This window comes from Mixophyes fleayi, chromosome 9 (genome assembly GCF_038048845.1).
Source record: "Mixophyes fleayi isolate aMixFle1 chromosome 9, aMixFle1.hap1, whole genome shotgun sequence".
NCBI classification, from domain to species: domain Eukaryota; kingdom Metazoa; phylum Chordata; class Amphibia; order Anura; family Limnodynastidae; genus Mixophyes; species Mixophyes fleayi.
Window position 1 is genome coordinate 117,741,869 of NC_134410.1, and position 19,139 is coordinate 117,761,007.

The 19,139-nt window shown below is 41.8% G+C and overlaps 1 protein-coding gene across 1 annotated transcript in view; it reads left to right on the plus strand.

Annotated features, from left to right (window-relative positions):
* ASS1 (argininosuccinate synthase 1) overlaps nucleotides 1-17,188 on the plus strand; it is a 69,596-nt gene extending 52,408 nt beyond the window's left edge. Inside the window, exons 13-16 of the mRNA XM_075185219.1 lie at nucleotides 5,454-5,585; nucleotides 9,871-10,027; nucleotides 15,099-15,164; nucleotides 16,834-17,188. Of these exons, the coding sequence (XP_075041320.1) occupies nucleotides 5,454-5,585; nucleotides 9,871-10,027; nucleotides 15,099-15,164; nucleotides 16,834-16,885 (407 nt within the window). The 3' untranslated portion in view covers nucleotides 16,886-17,188. The remainder of the gene's footprint in view (nucleotides 1-5,453; nucleotides 5,586-9,870; nucleotides 10,028-15,098; nucleotides 15,165-16,833) is intronic.
* The last annotated feature ends 1,951 nt before the right edge of the window (nucleotides 17,189-19,139 follow it).

The window sequence follows — 19,139 nt, forward strand, 5'->3', positions numbered from 1 at the left end:
ATATCACTGGTTTTGAAAATGTCAATCCAATTTGCATAAAACACAAAGTGCCGCGTTGTCCACTGCACTCTGCCCATCCATTCTTCCAACACTTGCTCGTGATTTTTTAATTGTAGCTTCTATAACTCGCTTGTCATCGTCTCACAGGTTGCTGGCTGTTAATTCCTGTATATCTCCCTTGTCACACTGCCCGGTCTGTGTTCCTTGCCGGGTTCATCTCAACACGGAGTTTCAGTGATCTCTGGAGGGAGTAATTTAGAGACACTGAAAATGGGAAGGTTTTCACCTCCTCGCCCTGGAAGCCAGTTTTGCGGCTGGCTTGGCACAAGACGTCTTGTGACAACTACAGTCTTTAATAAGCTTTCAAGATGTCAAGTAGGTCAGCAGCTAATAGAAATCTCTGCTGGATAGTCTATGAGTACAAAATGATCGTCTTGCTACCTCAATGGACTTCGGCCAGAAGTCGGAGCAGTAGAGTTACGGGGGAAAAAAAATAATATATGGACCTTAATCTCAATTAGGCTGGGGGGACCTATTAACTTCCTGCATTGGCCAAAAATATTTATGAACTCCAAAAACATACTAGTAAGTTAATTGGCTGCTATCAAATTGACCATAGTCTCTATATGTGTTAGGGAATTTAGACTGTAAGCTCCAATGGGGCAGGGACTGATGTGAGTTCTCTGTACAGCGCTGAGGAATTAGTAGTGCTATATAAATAACTGATGATTATTTATATAGTGTCAGCATATCCTGTAGCACTGTACTATTAGGTACAAACAAAGTAACAAAACAAGACTAGGGGGTATATTTACTAAACTGCGGGTTTGAAAAAGTGGAGACGTTGCCTATAGCAACCAACCAGATTCTAGCTGTCATTTTGTAGAATGCATTAAATAAATGAAAGCTAGAATCTGATTGGATGCTATAGGCAACATCCCCACTTTTTCAAACCCGCAGCTTAGTAAATCTAGCCCTAGGTATTAAAGTGGTAAGAGGGCACTGTTCACAAGCTTACAATCTATAGGGAAATTGTAGCTTAATACACGAAGGTAAGTGCCATTTATTGCATATTGGTGCCACCATATAGCAGTGGGATAAAGTGCTTAGTGGGACTGTGATCCTGTCAGGGGTCAGAGGGTTTGAGTATAGAAGAAGACTAAGGGGTATATTTACTAAACTGTGAGTTTGAAAAGTGGAGATGTTGCCTATAGCAACCAATCAGATTCTAGCTGTCATTTTGTAGAATGTACTAAATAACTAGAATCTGGTTGGTTGCTATAGTCAACATCTCCACTTTTTCAAAGTTTAGTAAATATACCCCTAAATGTAAGTTTATATGGATTGTGTAGATGGGTGGTAATTGAGTAGAAGAAACTAGGGAAGGTTAAGATGATGGCTCAGGATATTTGATAAGCTTGCCTAAAGAAGTATTCAGAGAAATCTTGAAGGCTAGGGGAAAGTCTGGTTGTATGAGGTAGGGAATTCTACAGAATGGGTGCCCCCAAAAAGGTCCTGTAATGGGGATTGTCTGTAGGTAATGTGTGGATGAGAGGATTTGGGCTTGGGCAGAGCAGAAATGTTGAGTTGTAAGATATTGTGAGACAAAGGAAGAGATGTATTTTGGTACAGTTTTGCTGATGGCTGTATCATCATCATCATCATTTATTTATATAGCTCCAACATATTCCGTAGCGCTTTACAATTGGGGCAAACACAGTAAACTAATAAACAAACTGGGTAAAACAGACAAAGAGGTGAGAAGGCCCTGCTCGCAAGCTTACAATCTATGGGACTATGGGAGATTGATACATGAGGTTAAGTCTACATTTTGCATTTCGCTCCAGCCAGACTGCAAAGGTAAAAGTGACTCATAAGCTAAATGATCCTGTCCCACAACAATGTTGGTCATGGGGTAGTTGTCTTGTCTGAAATTGTGTAACGGGTGGTAATAGGGTAATGTAGTGAGGTTAAGAGGGTGGTTGAGGAATATTATAAGCTTGTCTGAAGAGGTGGGTTTTCAAAGAACGTTTGAAAGTTTGTAGACCAGAGGAGAGTCTTATTGTGCGAGGGAGAGAGTTCCATAGAGTGGGTGCAGCCCGAAAAAAGTCCTGTAACCAGGAATGGGAGGATGTAATGAGGGTAAGTGAGAGACGCAGATCTTGTGCAGAACGGAGCTGCTGAGTTGGGAGATATTTTGAGACAAGAGAGGAGATGTATGTTGGTGCAGCTTTGTTGATGGCCTTGTAGGTTAGTAAAAGTATTTTATATTGGATTTGGTAGAAAACAGGCAACCAGGCTGTATGTCAGAAGTATTTTTATATTTTATTCTGTAAAGTACAAGCAACCAATATAGGGACTGACACAGCGGAGCGATAGATGCACATTTTGCAAGGACAATGTGTCTAGCCGCTGTGTTCAGTCTGGATTGTAGAGGTGCGGCCAAAATGAAGGTTTATCTTCGAGATTGAAGGTTGTTAAATATTGACTGGAACAGACTGAAAGCTCTCTATGGTTTTGGCAATAATGCCAGTGAATTAAAAATAAAATAATTGCCAAACAAGATAATTTTCTTTTAGCTATGATTTAGTTAACTTTTGGATCTTACCAAATGAATTTGCTTTATATCACTGATGCTTTTTGATTAATGCTTCTCTTAGTAATCCTAAAACGACCCTGACAGGCTGAAGCTGGTGCAGTACTATTCAACAAGATCTGGGCTCGATAGGTTGACCGTGCCGATATTAATGTTCCCTAATACCACTTCCTATCATATCTTGTGTAAGACTTGTGTTAAATGTTCTGCTTTCCATTACTTGCATCATTGTCTATATACTTTTAATTCATCCTTTGACATTGCTGGTATGATTTGTCTTTTGTGCCCATACTCTTGCTCTGATTGGTTGAAGCCTTTACAGCATTTCTCGTTTAAAAACAAAGCAACTGAAAATAACTTTGCCTTAATGTAACGACAGACACGTAGTAAATTTTCAGTGCACAAAAAAATAACAATGGCGTCCAAAGCGGTAAGGTGCTTCCCCTGCCACACTAGGCTCTGGTATAGGTTGCCTTTCTTCAAAGTCAGGTCAAGGTGTGAGTGTTTATGCCTCCCTCCCCCCCTCTGCTATATTGTCCTTGTTACATTAAATACTTGCATTATATTTTATATAAAGAATACGAAATCCAGACGCATTTACAATGGCACAACCTAAAATTAGGCCAGCGGTTGGCAACAGGTGGTTAGCGGTGTCTCCTCCTACAGTGGGGACCCCCAGCCAGCTGCTTATCAAAACGGGGGCAGCTTCCATACCTCCCAATGGTCCTGATTTCAGCGGGGCAGTCCCGCCTGGGTACGTTTGTCCCGCGGGTGGGATTGTTGGGGGAAGGGTGGAAATGGGCAGCCTAGAGGTGATGTGACCACGCCCCCTTTGTAACGTGGCCACGCCCCCTGTCCCGCTGCCAGGGACAGATATGTCGGATGGTATGGGCTTCCACGTCATGTGATCTCCTCTACGCAGTGCTAGGAGGTCACGTGTCATACCTGAGGAGGGGGGAGTACAGTGTGCTCAAGCCAGCGATGAAGGCTGGAGAGTTATTAGTATAGACATTCCAAGTGAGTGCTGTACTAGGTTTTTTAGAAGTGCTGCTATTTACTCTCTGTCAGTGCCAAACCAAAACTTCACACTGTTATTTAAGAACACCTGCTGCCTACACAACGTAAAGGCAACCATTTTGTCGGCTACACCAATATTCATCCAATCACTTCACTAGGACCCTGGTGACGACACTCGGGCTTTTCACGATCAATATTCATGAGTCACCTGATCCTGTTGAATTGTTGGGGACTGCATTCTCATGACTATTGGTATAGCCAACAAAATGGCCGCCTTCACTGTGTGTAGGAGACAGGTGCTATTTAAGTCTGTCAACTGTGTTTACCCCCCACCTCTCTTCCCTCTTTCGCTCTGTCCCGAAAACACTGGGTATGAACAGAATTAAGAAGGATCTAAAACAGGCCTGGCTAACCTGTGGCACTCCAGGTGTTGTGAAACTACAAGTCCCAGCATACCCTTCCAGCAATAAGCTGCTATATATTCATCATCATTTATTTATATAGCGCCACTAATTCCGCAGCACTGTACAGAGAGCTCATTCACATCAGTCCCTGCCCCATTGGGGCTTACAGTCTAAATTCCCTAATATATACTCACAGACAGACACACAGACTAGGGTCAATTTTGATAGCAGCCAATTAACCTACCAGTATGTTTTTGGAGTGTGGGAGGAAACTGGAGCGCCTGGAGGAAACCCACACAAACACGGGGAGAACATACAAACTACACACAGATAAGGCCATGGTCGGGAATCAAACTCATGACCCCAGTGCTGCGAGGCAGAAGTGCTAACCACTAGGCCACCGTGCTGCCTGTATTGACAAAGCATGCTGGGACTTGTAGTTTCACAACACCTGGAGTGCCGCAGGTCAGCCGAGCCTGAGCTAGAATGTCTCCGGGTGAACAAATAATATATAGTTTGGTTTTAAAGTTAATTTATTGCTGCATAACTTATTTTTCTATCACCCTTTGTATCTGTTTCATTTGAAACCATATACCGTTTAGAGAAATGCCTAGATACCGGCATGGGCTACAAGGAAATGTTTTTTTTATTTTTTACAGGCTTTTAAAGTCACTTTCCAAGCTAATATTGGCTGGGTGTACAGAACCTAACAACTCCGGCTGTTTTTGTGTCCAACCTCGTTTTAACATTGTTCTGACAGCCAGAGAATTAACCTGTCAGTGTACTAGGCTGTACTCCAAGCACACGGACATTTAGCTAAATGAGCTGTTATCCTTGGGAGAGATACTTTCGGCTTTGTTGCTTGTTATATAGCTCTCAATCACACCGTGAGCCACCAGCCTCCCAATCATTCCTGTTTTTAAATAGTATTATTCCCTAACAGCTTTATGCTTGGGCGAAAGTGAGAGTGAAGTAGGGGGAAGTGAGGGAGGGGGGCGGACAAGGAGGGGGGTACAAAGAGAACTGTTATTTAAAGGCCCTTCTCCGCCGTCCCTCCTCTACTTCTCTGTGGCTTTAATTACAGCCTTTCTGCGGGAGTCCGGTGGGCAAGAGACGGGGAAGCGATCAGTTTCTGAAACCTGTCATTTCAGCCTCTTCAAAAAAGAGGAATCTACACATTTTCACCACAAGGTGCGAAGTGGTCTGTCTCTGCCCCCAGCAGGGAGGTAATGACACATACACTTTGCTGCAAGCTGCGAGTGAATGAGGTCCGACGGCAGTTCTGCTGTCATGGGCCTCATTAATGGTGTCATTTTGAAAGCAAATTGGGCTTCATATATTCTTTTCTTTTTTTTTTTTCCCCTCCCCCCCCCCTTCCTCCATTTTCTCTCTCTTCCTCTTCCCCCTCCCTCTCCCTGCCTGGAAAAAATGTCTAGGTATCTACGAGACCCCTGCCGGAACCATATTGTACCAAGCGCACTTGGATATCGAGACGTTTACTATGGACCGAGAGGTGCGGAAGATAAAGCAACAATTGACGCAAAGATTTTCTGAGCAGGTCTACAATGGTAAGTGGTCTGCAGTCCTCACTCGTGTCACCGACTTGTCAGTCTAGAACAGTGTTGGCTAACCTGTGACTCTCCAGGTGTTGTGAAACTACAAGTCCCAGCATACCCTTCCAGCAATAAGCTGCTATATATTGGCGAAGCATGCTGGGACTTGTAGTTTCATAAAACACCTGGAGTGTCACAGGTTAGCCATCACTGCTCTAGAAACTACTTCTAAATCGTATAGTGGTCCTGTCATGCCCATCTGAAACCACACTGGTGTGTATAAAACATAAATGTGCCGGCTGTAAGGGAAGGTAGAGAGGGCGTTTGTCATAGGACTCCAGAATCCACAAGGCCTTTCCTCATTCACATTGTGGTACCATATTGTTTGACTGAAAGCATAATAAATGAATGCAACTCTAAGTGCCTCGTGCCTCAATGAGGTCACTAGTTCTTAGAGCATATATGAGAGGAATTCTCATGTATATGGGAACAGCCTACAAAATGACATTTGTTTCAAGCTTCCATTAGTCAACATGTTCCTTTCCACTTTAGACTGCAATTCATACAACCAATCAGAGAGTAGTTTATTAATCTGACTACACAGACGGCTAAAAGCTGATATCTGATTGGTTGCCAACACCTCATTCCTCTTTGCACCATGAAAGGATCGTTCCACCCAAAAGTTAATTTTCAGTTTTGGGTGGAACATCTTAAGTAAAATCCAACCCACAAAGACTGATTACCCGTGGTCCTGTTATCACTAAATCCAATACCCTGACATCTTACGTCTGCCTGGCAAATTTATGTTTTATAATACATGTGTGTTAGCCATAGCAATGTGCACAGCAGTGATGTAACCCATAGCAACCAATCAGATGTTTGCTTTTATTTTATAACCTGTATTAGAAGAATGGTTGGAAGAATCTGGTTGCTATAGGTAACAGCACATTGCTTATTAAACAAGCATTTTAGCTCATAATGACATCTTTTTTTTTTTTTTGCATCTTTTGTTCTTGCTATTTATGATGGTGACTCTTTTATGCACTAATTTTGCATGGGTGATTTTAATTATTTGTAAAATTCTATTAAAGTTGCATGTATTGAAGAAAACAAAACAAAACACTGTTGACCCCCCAAAAAAGAGAAAACATGACTAGCACCTGGTCATGGTCATTACATATAGTGGTTATTTAAAAATACAGATCATACGATAAGCAATTTTCATAGTAATAGCCCCTATGCCCACAATAGTGGAGTTTAATATTTATAGTTGTACATACCTTTTTTTAAGCAAACTTTGGGGAACAAAAAAAGTCTTTTCTATCGCACTTTCTGTGCTTTGTATACATTTATTTATATCATCAGGCAGATCAGCCCTGTTGATCTCTCTGGGTACAGTTGTATTAAATCTAGCATCATGTTGTATCCCAAGAAAGCAACCCTAAACAATTCTGTCTGATGATATTAAAACATGGCTGGAACACACAGAACGAAGCCAGCAAGAAAAAAAGTGATGAGTGGAAATCACAAATTCCTCCTTCTATATAATTCTAAACTTAAAATCTTCTTATTCACTTAATATTCATTTAGTAGTTTTCACTTATGTGAATTGAATATTACCGCTGATATGTTGAAAAAATTATTTTATGGTTATCAACGAGAAATATTGGAAATATTAGAAATTATTATATTATTTCAGACTTAACGTTTTGAATGAAGGGGAAAAAAAATATTCTATATTTCTTCCAAAGCTTTACACTAAGAAAATATCAACAAAAATGGAATTGCTATTTTGGTAATATCCATATTTCCACTACATTTGAAACCGACTGTCACATCAATGACACGTTACTGGTTTGTGAATTCAAACTTTATGGTGAAATCCTTAAAGTAAGACCCTAAATTTACTTTTGTGAACTGTTAAATTTATTTAGTAAATATTGCAGGAACTTATGTCCTAGTCAATAACTTACTAGAGGGGAATTCCTTATTTAAACATTAAGTGTCGATGTTGTCTATAGGCAACCAATCAGATTCTAGCTGTCATTTTGTAGAATGTACTAAATAAATGATAACTAGAATCTGATTGGTTGCTATAGGCAACATCTCCACTTTTTCAAACCCGCAGTTTAGTAAATATACCCCCAAGAGTGGAAGTCATCCGCCTTACAATTGCCACCTGAACAGTCAGATTTTGGAGAGTGGGAATAGGGGAAGCAGCAGAAGGTGCTCTTAATTGACAGTAACATTCAAACTAGGAAAAATGCGGAGACCAAACAGAAAATAAGTTACTCACAGTTTTGTGGGGCCCTTGTATGTGCGGTCCTGTTGCAGCAGGTTTAAAGGACAGACACACAGACTAGTGCAGCACGGCATTGATACTTAGGGGGATAAAAAGGAAACGTTCTAGTCCGTTAAAAGGGTCGCCAAGATATAATAATAATTAAGAATAAAATAGTGTAAATATGTCACTGTGGGAGACTAACTGTCTGCATTTAAAGGAAAAATCGGTGCATTTACATGAAATAAAATGCTGTACACCTTTTTCTGCCCAAGTACCCCCATTTTTTTCCTCCAAAAATAAAGGAAACTTTTACACACTTTTAAGATTTAATTAACAACTGTCAGCAAACGACAAATGTGCTATCACCCATATTAACAATGGTTAGACACCAGATACCATTAGTTTAGTTTGGTCCGTAGCCCACGTGTGATAGGCCACTATCCTGCACGCACAACGTTATTAAGGATCATTTTTAGCATGTTACAAAACCCCCTTTTATACTGCACCAAGGTTGTGTTCTAGCTGTTACTCTAGGCCCGGTTAGTTGATAAAGGCCCTATAGCCCTGGGGAATGGCCGCTCTCTGTTGCAGGCTTGGGGACAGATGTGCCTTGGTATTCCTTTCCCGGGAGGAAAATGGGAGCCCTTTCTTCCGACGTCGACTAATGTTACCTTAGAAGAATGCTATGGAAGGTGGGCTCACCTGAGCAAGGCTCTCAGCAAACAGCCGCCCATATGGGCCCTGATTCCTGACCCTGATAAAGGCTCCAGGTCAGGCCGCAGCTTGGCGTCTTTTATCTGGAGGCCGCAGGGGGGAGAGGACGGGATCTTATAGCACAGAGGGCAGAGGGATGAAAGCCGTGTTATTCTATGCGCTTTATAGATCCCCGGGAACCGAAAACCAAATTCTGAAAAGTTAGAGAAACTCCAGCAATAGTTTTGCTGCCTTTCTATGATTACAATCAATTTTACAATTCTATGCCACAGTCAGTGGGTAACTCCCCATTGGTGTCAAATCTTTTATCTTGTTTAATGTGTCAAATTCCCAAATGTAAAGGGAAATTTTAGACTAAAAGGGAAATTATAACTGGAAGAGCTCTTTAAGAAATGCGTTCATGTGAATTTCTGTTTCGATCAAATCTGCTTTACTACTATTGGGAACTAAAATAACCAGGATTTATCCTCATGCAGTTCGAGCTCCCTATTGAAGGACAACAAGGTTAATTTGCATAACAGGAAGTGTAGTGAGCGTAGAAAAATTCCTTCCTCCATGATCTATAAACATGTCACATTTTGTAAAGTCATTTAGTAGTAACCCTTTCATATAAAGTTGTTTTCATTTCTGGTTTAGTGTCCTTTTTAAAAAAAAAAATATCTGATAATGCTAAAATAATTGACAATAATTAAGGTCATTCATAACACTAAGGAGTAAATTTACTAGAACTTCTGAAATTGAAGTGTAGGAGTTGACCATAGCAACCAATCAGATTCTAGCTGTCATTTAGCTAGAATGTACTATATAAATGATAGCTAGAATCTGATTAGGTGTTGCCCATAGCAACCAATCAGATTTTATCATTTATATTGTATGTTCTACAAAATGACAGCTAAAATCTGATTGGTTGCTGTGGGCAACACCTACACTTTTCCTTTTAAGAGGTTTTAGTAAATCTACCTGTAAGTTATTATATCCATTCTGGAAATTTTATTTCATATACATCCAAAAGATGCCCAAACATGCACAAATCCAGCTGTTCAAGTCGACATATGGGCATGTTGATGTAATTTGTCAACATCATTAATTTATAGGTAAAATTATGTATTGTGTGATGTAGGTTTTTTATGTTGAAGATTTTTCAGTCAGACCCAGACTTCCGTAGTAAATTAAAATGGTGGCCAGTTGGAGTCGAAGTTCCAGGTCACACAAACAAGCCCCTACTGCAATAATCCTCACAATACTTGTATAATGAGGAGATTTCTTTGCTCTGTTACTGATCTGTTGGTTTTGTGCCCTCAGGTTTCTGGTACAGCCCCGAGTGTGAGTTTGTGCGCTACTGTATCTCCAAGTCCCAAGAGCTGGTGGAGGGGAAGGTCCAAGTGTCTATCCTGAAGGGACAGGTGTATGTGCTGGGCAGAGAGTCGCCACAGTCTCTGTATAACGAGGAGCTGGTCAGGTAAGCGCCAAGCACTCACCGTCCAATCACTGACTACAACCTCCATTGTTACAAAGGTTGTGGGAGGAGTGCAACAGGCGGTAGATATATTGCACTCAATACTGTGTATTTACTTTTACATTCGTACATCCGGATGGGTAATGATCCGTGCTAGGATAATACGGTTACCCAACTTTGGCTGGTCAGGAAGCGGCTGGAATTCCCACCACTTACGTTTTATTGGTTTTTAAGTCACAAGAGGGGCTGCGGAAAGTGCAACTGCTACTCGTCAGAGCTTAAGTGTTGATAATCCTGGCCGTATGGTAAACACTTGGGCGCTGGGTGGCATCACATGATTGGCTGTCCAGCCAAAGATGAGTCCAGTCTTGGATAAGTGTTACATTAACACCGCTGTAAACTGGGGGGGAAGGTGGCATATTGAGGTAGTGGGGCTTGAAGGGGGGATGCTAATATTTACTGGTGGTGTTTCAGGAACATTTTGAGTCATTAGTTTATTGCAACCTTCACTTACTATTCATCTAAAGTACATTTGGAGAACAATTTACACAAAAATCTTACAGGGTTACTCAACTTGTATGTGTAGCCCCCCCAGTCCACCGTCACCCACCCAATAACATACTGTTTGCTAGGAATACTCAAAATTTTCAGATGTTCTAGTACTAACTATGATGATCTGGAACCATCTGTGTAATTACTGGGCTAGCAGCTCCTGCCGGCCCCAATATCTGAGGGGCTCTGGTTGGGTATCACCTGTACTGCCCAAGCCCCTCTCTCTTTTGACCTCAGGAGAGAGCTTAATGAGCAAGGAATTCAAAGCCCCAGAATGCCGTGCTCCTAGGGGAAGGGATCTCTATTGCTCCCTTCCTCTCTGAACCAGGAATTGTAGAGTAACCAGGCGAGGTGAGTGAAGAGTAGGGTGCCACTCACAAGACACCTCAGGGGCACTTTCAAAATGTTGCTATGTGGCCCCCAAAATTCTAGTTGCGCCCCTGTCTGAAACCATGCTGATTACAGAGCTGCCTAGCAGGTTTGTTTAAATAAAGACACATTTTCAAATATTAGGTTCTGCACAAAGTTCTTCAATTCACAATAATACAGGCTTAATAGGAGCCCATTGTATTTAGGAGCCAGATAGATGGAATTGTGCCTCATTGTGATTCTCTATATACAGCTCCAGACAATATATACAGCTACAGTATTTTACAGTAACAGAGTTCAAACATTACATTAAGATATGAAAGCGGTCACTGCCCCAAAAGGCTTACAATCTAGGGCTGGATTGGCAAACGGCCTAATTAAAGAAACTGTGTAAACCCCACTTTCCCCAACTAATATAACTGTGAGGGCTCTTTACCTAGGACCCCTCCTCTGGAGGTCTCCTCCCCCAGACACCTACACCAGCATCCAATTTCTGTATTGAGAATGAGTCAGAGGTACGGTGTAAGATTGCCGCAGGAAGCTGATTGGATGACTGCTGTGGATTGCCTTAGACAACCTTGCCCTGTACAAATCATTCAAATTATCCAGGCTGTTACACCCACGATGTCTATTGTACTGTAGGCTTGGTGTAACTTTCACTGTATGTATGGACACCTTCTCTTGTATTGGCTGTAAACTGGTTTTATTCTGTAGATCACAACTAACTCTAACACGCCACATTCCGTCATTTTAGGGTTGCAATGTCCATGTCCGGCTACAGTACACTCGCCTAGTGGTAAAGTGTAGATGCAAATTGATTTATGTTTATCACTTGCGAAGGGAGGGAGAAGTCATATTATCTCCCCCATTACCACCTACCTTGGGTACCCCCTCCCTCCCCTTCCTCCCGTGCGTTTCCAAATCAGCAGCTTCTCAAACCACATCCACCCCCCTCATTATGTCACTCTCTCTTGGAGATTCGATGAATAAAGTCAAAAGAAGAAGGGGGGGGGGGGAAAAAAAATCCTAAAGTGAGCACGATCAGGAGAGAGCCGGCTTTTATACTCACCGTGTCTCCAACCATTTGCCTTTTCTTCTTTTTGACTTCTGCATTTCTGCTTTGAAAGCTTTTGAATGACAGCATAACGGGAAGCAGGGGGAGCGAGCGAGCTGTTACAACTAACACAGGGTGGAAATGCCTTCGCACAGTGGGTATAAAGTAACGTAATTATAGAGCAGGTCATAGTCACTTCAATGAGCAAAAATAAAAGCCACCGGTTTTCTTCTCTGTCTCTTTCCTTCATACTTTAGTTTCACGTCAAGGGAGGTAAAATCATTCTCCAGTCGTGTGGATTTTTTTTTATTTTTTTCTCTCCCACAATTTAAGGATGGTGGTAATTTATATTGGGAGGGGTAGTAGACGTTGGCAGGGCAAGGCAGCGGTTTTGATTTTTTACAATCCCTGTGTTTCAATCTTGCAGTAATACTTAGTTCGATATTAACAGCAAGCGAGCAAAGGCCGGCGGAAGAAAGACATCTTAAAGGGGATAAGAAATGTCCAGAAATGATGGTGATTAATATTGTTTGGTGTGAAAGTAAATCCAGATGGAGTTTACATGAGACAAGATTCAGGGTGTGGAAAAATGGCACCTTGTTGCCATCGTGGCTCTTGTTGTTGTGGGCCACGTAGCCCCTTGGCTGGTGGGACATTGTTTGTTTGTGGGCATAGACCCAAAATAGGTCGCCCAAGGCTGCATAGAAATGGGACTGGTTTAGAATTCCAAAGGGGGAGATTACTGGGGAGTTTTTAACAAATTTGTTAATCGTCATCAGTTATTTATATAGCGCCACTAATTCCGCAGCGCTGTACAGAGAACTCACTCACATCAGTCCCTGCCCCATTGGAGCTTACAGTCTAAATTCCCTAACATACACACACAAAGACCAAACACAGAGAGAGGATAAGGTCAATTTTGATAGCAGCCAATTAACCTACTAGTATGTTTTTGGAGTGTGGGAGGAAACCGGAGCACCCGGAGGAAACCCACGCTAACACGGTGAGAACATACAAACTCCACACAGATAAGGCCATGGTCGGGAATCAAACTCATCGAATTAGAGTGCACTGTGTATGGGAAGTGTTATGTCCCAGCAGGAGTAAAAAATGTTAGAGGGAAATCCACACTTAAGGCCACTGGCGAGATGTATAACATTTCATGACCATATACGGGCATTTAGCTTCTCTTTAGAGACAATATATTCCGCGGCGCTGTACAATTCAACAACTGTATTCTGGCATTCTGGGAAAAGATGCCATCTGCAAAGGACCAAACGTTTGCAAGAAAAAGCCCTCACTTCACCCAACTCCAGCCAGTGCAGACTACGGAGTCGCCTAGTTTGTGGCGGCATCTCCAAAGGCCGAGAGCAGGTCCACACCTTGAAGGTCACTAGATGGTCACCTAGGCAAAGTCCCGTTTTTATGTGTGCATCCAGTACACTTTGGCCAACAAATCTACCCACACAAACTCCAGGGAGATGGTTCTCTGGTTGGTGTTGAACCCAAGGCCCCAGTGTAAGCTGGTAATCCTAACCACTGTGCCGCACCTGGATATATTTCCTTAATTTCCTTATAATGTACAAGAATATTTACCAGTGTTCTGAGCTAGTTCTTGCTGTGTTCTCTAAAGGCTTGTGCCAAAGGAGAACCAGATTTAGCCAAATGTATCAACTTTCAGTGGATTCACATCTGTCTGTTGGCTTTAAAAAGTATCAATAAAGAAGATAGCCTATTGTTATGTTCTGTGTCACCATCCAGCTAACTAAAGTGCATAGGCAAACTAGTGCCTGGAACCCCCCCTCCAAGCCTGGGGCACTGTATAATTGAGGTGGCTGGACCCAGCTCCATCTCCACACAGCTCTACTAACAGTAGTGCACCCAGCGTTGCCCATGTATATTATAGGGATAGGAAGAGTTGGAGAGGAGCCAAGCACTGTCTAATATTATAGCCACGCCCCCATGCATGCTGGTCACGCCCACTGGCGGCGTGGTGTTGAAATCCCACTTTACAAATCCTGCGTTTGCCCCTGAAGTGGATACTAGGATAATTCTGCAAACATACATATAATCCATCCCCTTTTCTATATGTACCCGTGTTGCAGAATCCACCTACTATCATCACTCGATGAAAAGGACTTTCATCATAGGATGCATTAAAGGCTAACTATAAATAATGAACAATAACCTTATTAGAACAGCTTCAGGGCTCAGTAGGATTATGAGGGGTTGTAGGAACAATAACAGAGATGTGAACATATTAATCTACAAGCAAGATTATTGTACACACAAGAGAACGCATATGCGCCAATGCAGATCTGCACGCATCTGGCTCCAGCGTCTCCTTATGACTGGAGAAGAAGCATGGGGGGGAGGGGCCGTCTGACATAGACCGGGTACAGTAAGCCCCTCCCACCAGAACTGCTGTGGCCGTAACTCAATTTTATTCAAATAATGACATTCTCAATATTTATTTTTACTGTTGAATATTAGTACATTATATATTCAGAGTTTTTGTTCAATCCTGGGCTTCCTGCCAAAACAAAATGCACTCTGACAGCGCTGGTGAGACGGAGAGCAGGTAAAATTGTCGGTTGCATTGAGTCTGGGGGCCCGGGACTAGGTCCGCTCTGACTAAACTCTGTTTTAATCCTACAAAGAGGAACAGTGAGGGATATTAAAGTCACTGCTTTTTTTCCTCATACACTCAACTGATTTCCTTCAGAGAACATTGATTAATTATAAAACGGTGAAGCATAATGTTACCAGCTTTTATCTGGACAATTGCCACCCCCTTCAAAAATAAATTACCATGGTAAACGCCCATGTAATTGGTATATGGTCATTTACATGGGAGTCCTGTACCTTTTTAATTAAACCTATTACATACACAGTTGAGACCACTGAGGAGCCGGTGATATCACTAGACATGAAGCACTCTGCACCACGATTGGCTGCCTTCTTATGAATATTGGTGCAGCCGACAAAATGGCCGCCCTCAGTGTGAATACAATTGGTGCCTCCTAAATATAATTGTTTTTGTGCAACCAGCTTCTCTTTACCACTTGTTAAAGGCTTCATTTTGTCTCTCCCACACAGCATGGACAAGCAGGGGGATTATGAGCCCTGTGATGCGTCTGGATTCATTAGGATCAACGCCGTGAGGTGAGGTATATTTATACTTTTGGCGTTTATTTATTTTTTTACTTCAAACACTTGACATGTCTGTAAAAACGTGAGGGGAGAAATGGTGCATTTTAGAGGAGCTAGTGGGCAACAGGCGGCCCTCTGAGCCGTCAGCTGTGGCCCCCAGTCCCTTCCTGTTTTATTGTCAAATCTGTCTTGCCTGCCGATATATTATTACAGATGGGTGTGTCTGATTAATATTATTGTCCTTGCTGAGACTAAGGGTAATTGCAGCCATTTTAAAGGCTAGAGGGCCCCCAATGGGGCCCCTGAAGTGTATCGGGTTCCTATCGCTGGTTTAGAGCAACACAGCTCCGACAGATTTTGCACTATATTTACGTGTGGAAAGCAGCGCAGTGCATGATGGGTAACATTGCTTCTTAATAGCTGCTACCATAGAGGTTCTGCTACCATAGAGGTTCTATCTGTCAAGTTTTCCTTGGACAAAGCACTTTTTTGGAGCTGGAAATTTTTCTAGCGTCCAGTTTTGGAGCGGAGATGAGCCCTAAGACCTGCTTAAATCTCGTACCCATTCATTTCACTGGTATTGTAATGAGAGAACTCATAGGGGCATATTCAATTAAGACAGCAGATCGTTGTTACTTGTGGCTGCACGCTTCCCATTACCGCAACATCGCAAATTTCCCTTTTCACCAACATAGGGTTGCTAAGGGGATTCTGCAATGTCGCGTTACCATATTGGCGCTTTATGTGCGTTATCGCCATCTGCCGCCTTATTTAAATATGCCCCTTAAAGGCAGAAGAGTAGTTTTATTCAGAAAAATGCCAGATACAGGCTCAGAAAATGAAGACACTCCCAGATGGGTCAAAAGGAGAAAAAAAAAGAAAATGTTAAGTTTTTTTACATAGACTTCTTTCCTAGTATTCAGGCTCCACATCTCCGAGCTGGTGATTGTTTTAGGGCTCTTGAAGCTGATAAGGAAGCAGGTAACCATTAGATTGTGAAAACGTTAAGTCACACTGGAATACTGACCTTTAAAACAAGAATGTGAATTCTGTACAAACAAGACAGGTTTTCACGATATCCTAGAATGGGTGCATCTGGCTTTCTCAAATACAGTCACCCTTACAATCTGTCCTGCAAGAAGCCACTGAGAGAAACACCGGATAAACATACCAGTATTAAAAAGTGGCTTTTAATTGCCATAAATCCTTATTGCCACTCTGCCGGCTGCAAGGATATAAAGGTACTTGTTGGCAAACAATTTGCTCAGCGACGTATTGGGTTAAACATTCAAATTTGTGTGTTCAAACACCTTTTATTTCTATTGTACCGAAGTTTACAGTGTCTTGTACCTGTTCTGTCAATGCCGCTATTTAGAAAATACTTAACATGCTCCTTCAGCATTAACATAAAAGCCTTTTTTCGGCTTTTAATTGCTGTATTCAAAGCTTTTGAATCACCAGTGATCTGCAGTCACCCTTCCGTCTTTTAAGGAGTTGACGAGGGAGGGGTAAAAACGAAACCACGTAATTCATGCATTATTTTAATAAGTGGCTCCTTGACTTATTAACAAATGCGATTGACCTTGTGACTTCTATGCAGTCCTGAAATTGATTTGCATGAATGAAGACGTTTTTTTGCTAATTTGCTACCCTCCGCCCCTGTTTTCTGTCTGGTTTACAGGTTAAAAGAATATCACCGTACGCAAAAGAAGGTCACAGCTCCGACAAAGTGAAAACGGGAAACGACACAAAGCGGCAATAGAGGAACTGTATTCTGTGTGCACGTTATTCGCCTCCTTTCCTCTGCTTCCCCGCACTCATTGATTGGTTTCTGCCATCATTACAGATCTTTTGTGCAGTAAATCACAGGTTAGGGAAGTCTGTCTCTGGCTTCCTCAGTCCTGTGGCACAGCAATTACAGGGATTTGTATAGTTTCATAGGTTAAACTTGCTGTTAATACGTAGATATTAAAGAAAAAAACATTTCGGTAGAGCTTATAAAACATTTAAGAAAAAATAAAACTATATTCACCATCCTTAAGAGCAGCGGTCTTGTTTTGTTAATGTGTTGTATAGGGGCGTATTTCTGGATGTTGTTGAAGGGAAAAGTGTTCAGAAGCGAAACACATATAAAATAATTATATATACGTTAATATAGTTCATACTTTCCTAGTCTCCTGAAATGTCTGGGAGACTCCAGAATTTCGGATGGTTCTCCCGGGCCTCCGGGAAAGCACAGGAATTTCTCTTGGACTAGTGAGGGGGGGCGGGATGGGGGCCTTGGTGACGCGTTTCACAGCAAATAGCATCATTTTGTACCTGTCACCTGGAAAGGAAGCTCTTAACATGAATACTGTAAAGTCTAATTTATTTTAGAAACAAAATATGTCTGTTATACACACACAAACACACTCAATTATTTAAAGCAACTGTCAAGGCTATTGTGTTAGCTTGATACAAAGCAAGCAGCTTTTATGAGGTGATCCTCATACCGTTAAGTCCTGTACCATTGCTGACTGCTCTGCGGAATACTTTCAAAATGCATCATGTGACATATCTGTTCGCTTAATATAGATGGGATAATGCATTTACTGCTGGAAATTATATGGATATTAGAAGTCACAGAGGAAATGGGAAAAATATGAAGGTGTTGCCTACAGCAACCAATCAGATTCTAGCTAGCATTTTCTAGAATGTACTAGATAAGCAATGTGGTTGCTATGGGCAACACCATCAGTTTTCCTTTGAAAAAGGTTTGCGAAATCTACCCCTTAATATGAGGATATAGTTTACAGGTTATTGCATATACACATAAGACGCCAACATTATCTGGATAAGGTTGCATTATGTATCTATGCAATATCCTGTAACGTTGGTGTCCTTTCCTAATTATGGTACTTGTTGTGGAGAATGAGCAGCAGCCACAGGTGTAAGTGTCTGTCTGGTGGCAGTGTGGGGTTTAGTGTTGAGCCCTTATATATGTACTAGGGTTTAGGGCAGTGATGGCTAACCTGTGACACTCCAGGTGTTGTGAAACTACAAGCCCCAGCATGCTTTGCCAGTAGATAACTAGCTGATAGCTGGCAAAGCATGCTGGGGCTTGTAGTTTCACAACACCTGGAGTGTCACAGGTTAGCCATCACTGGTTTAGGGAAACCCAGCAATTGATGTCCCTACTGAACGTGAATACTCATGGCTGCTGTAGATCTCCTGATGTAAAAAAACATCCTCTTAATTATCAGAGGAGATCTGCATAATGTTGACCATTGACTACAGCACGTTTGCAGGTGTTGGGGTGACTGGAGATGAATAGAGAGTATGCTCATGGAATGTATACTGGGAGGAACTGCAGGTTAGAAAGTGCAAGACGGGATGGGATAAACGTCCCAAACATTGCTCTGTGTGTTAGTCCTGATTTTGGTCTGATTTATAACTGGGGTGGAGTTGGTGCGGCTTATTTGCCCCAATTATTTTTCTTTTCAAATATTGACATATGCGTTACAGCTTAAATGGGGGGAAAAGGCCAGAAATCAGGGGTTGTTTAATAAATATTATTGCATTTTTTTATGGTGGCACTGACAGAAGTGTGATAACGAGAGCACAAATATATATGAGCAGAGTATATTCTGAACTGTATAAAAACAACAACTGAAATAAGCAAATATCTAGAAGAAAAACCAAACTAATGACATCAATAACTAAAACATCAATAAAAGATTCACATGAAATAGCTGGTAAAATAAGGAAAATTGGACATAAGTATTAAACCGCAATAAATATAGCATTGCCATTTATTAGCTGCTTGCGTTTCTTTCTTGACCCCCCTTACAAAGCATGACAGGGCTGAAAATAGTTGCACAATGTAAACGTGAGTCTTGGCATGAAATTGACTGTGCACGCGTACAACTTATGTCTTGTATTCTGCATCTACGGCAACTTGCGCTTGAAGGGCCTGAGTCACTAAGGAGAGCAGGGCAAAAAAGGGAG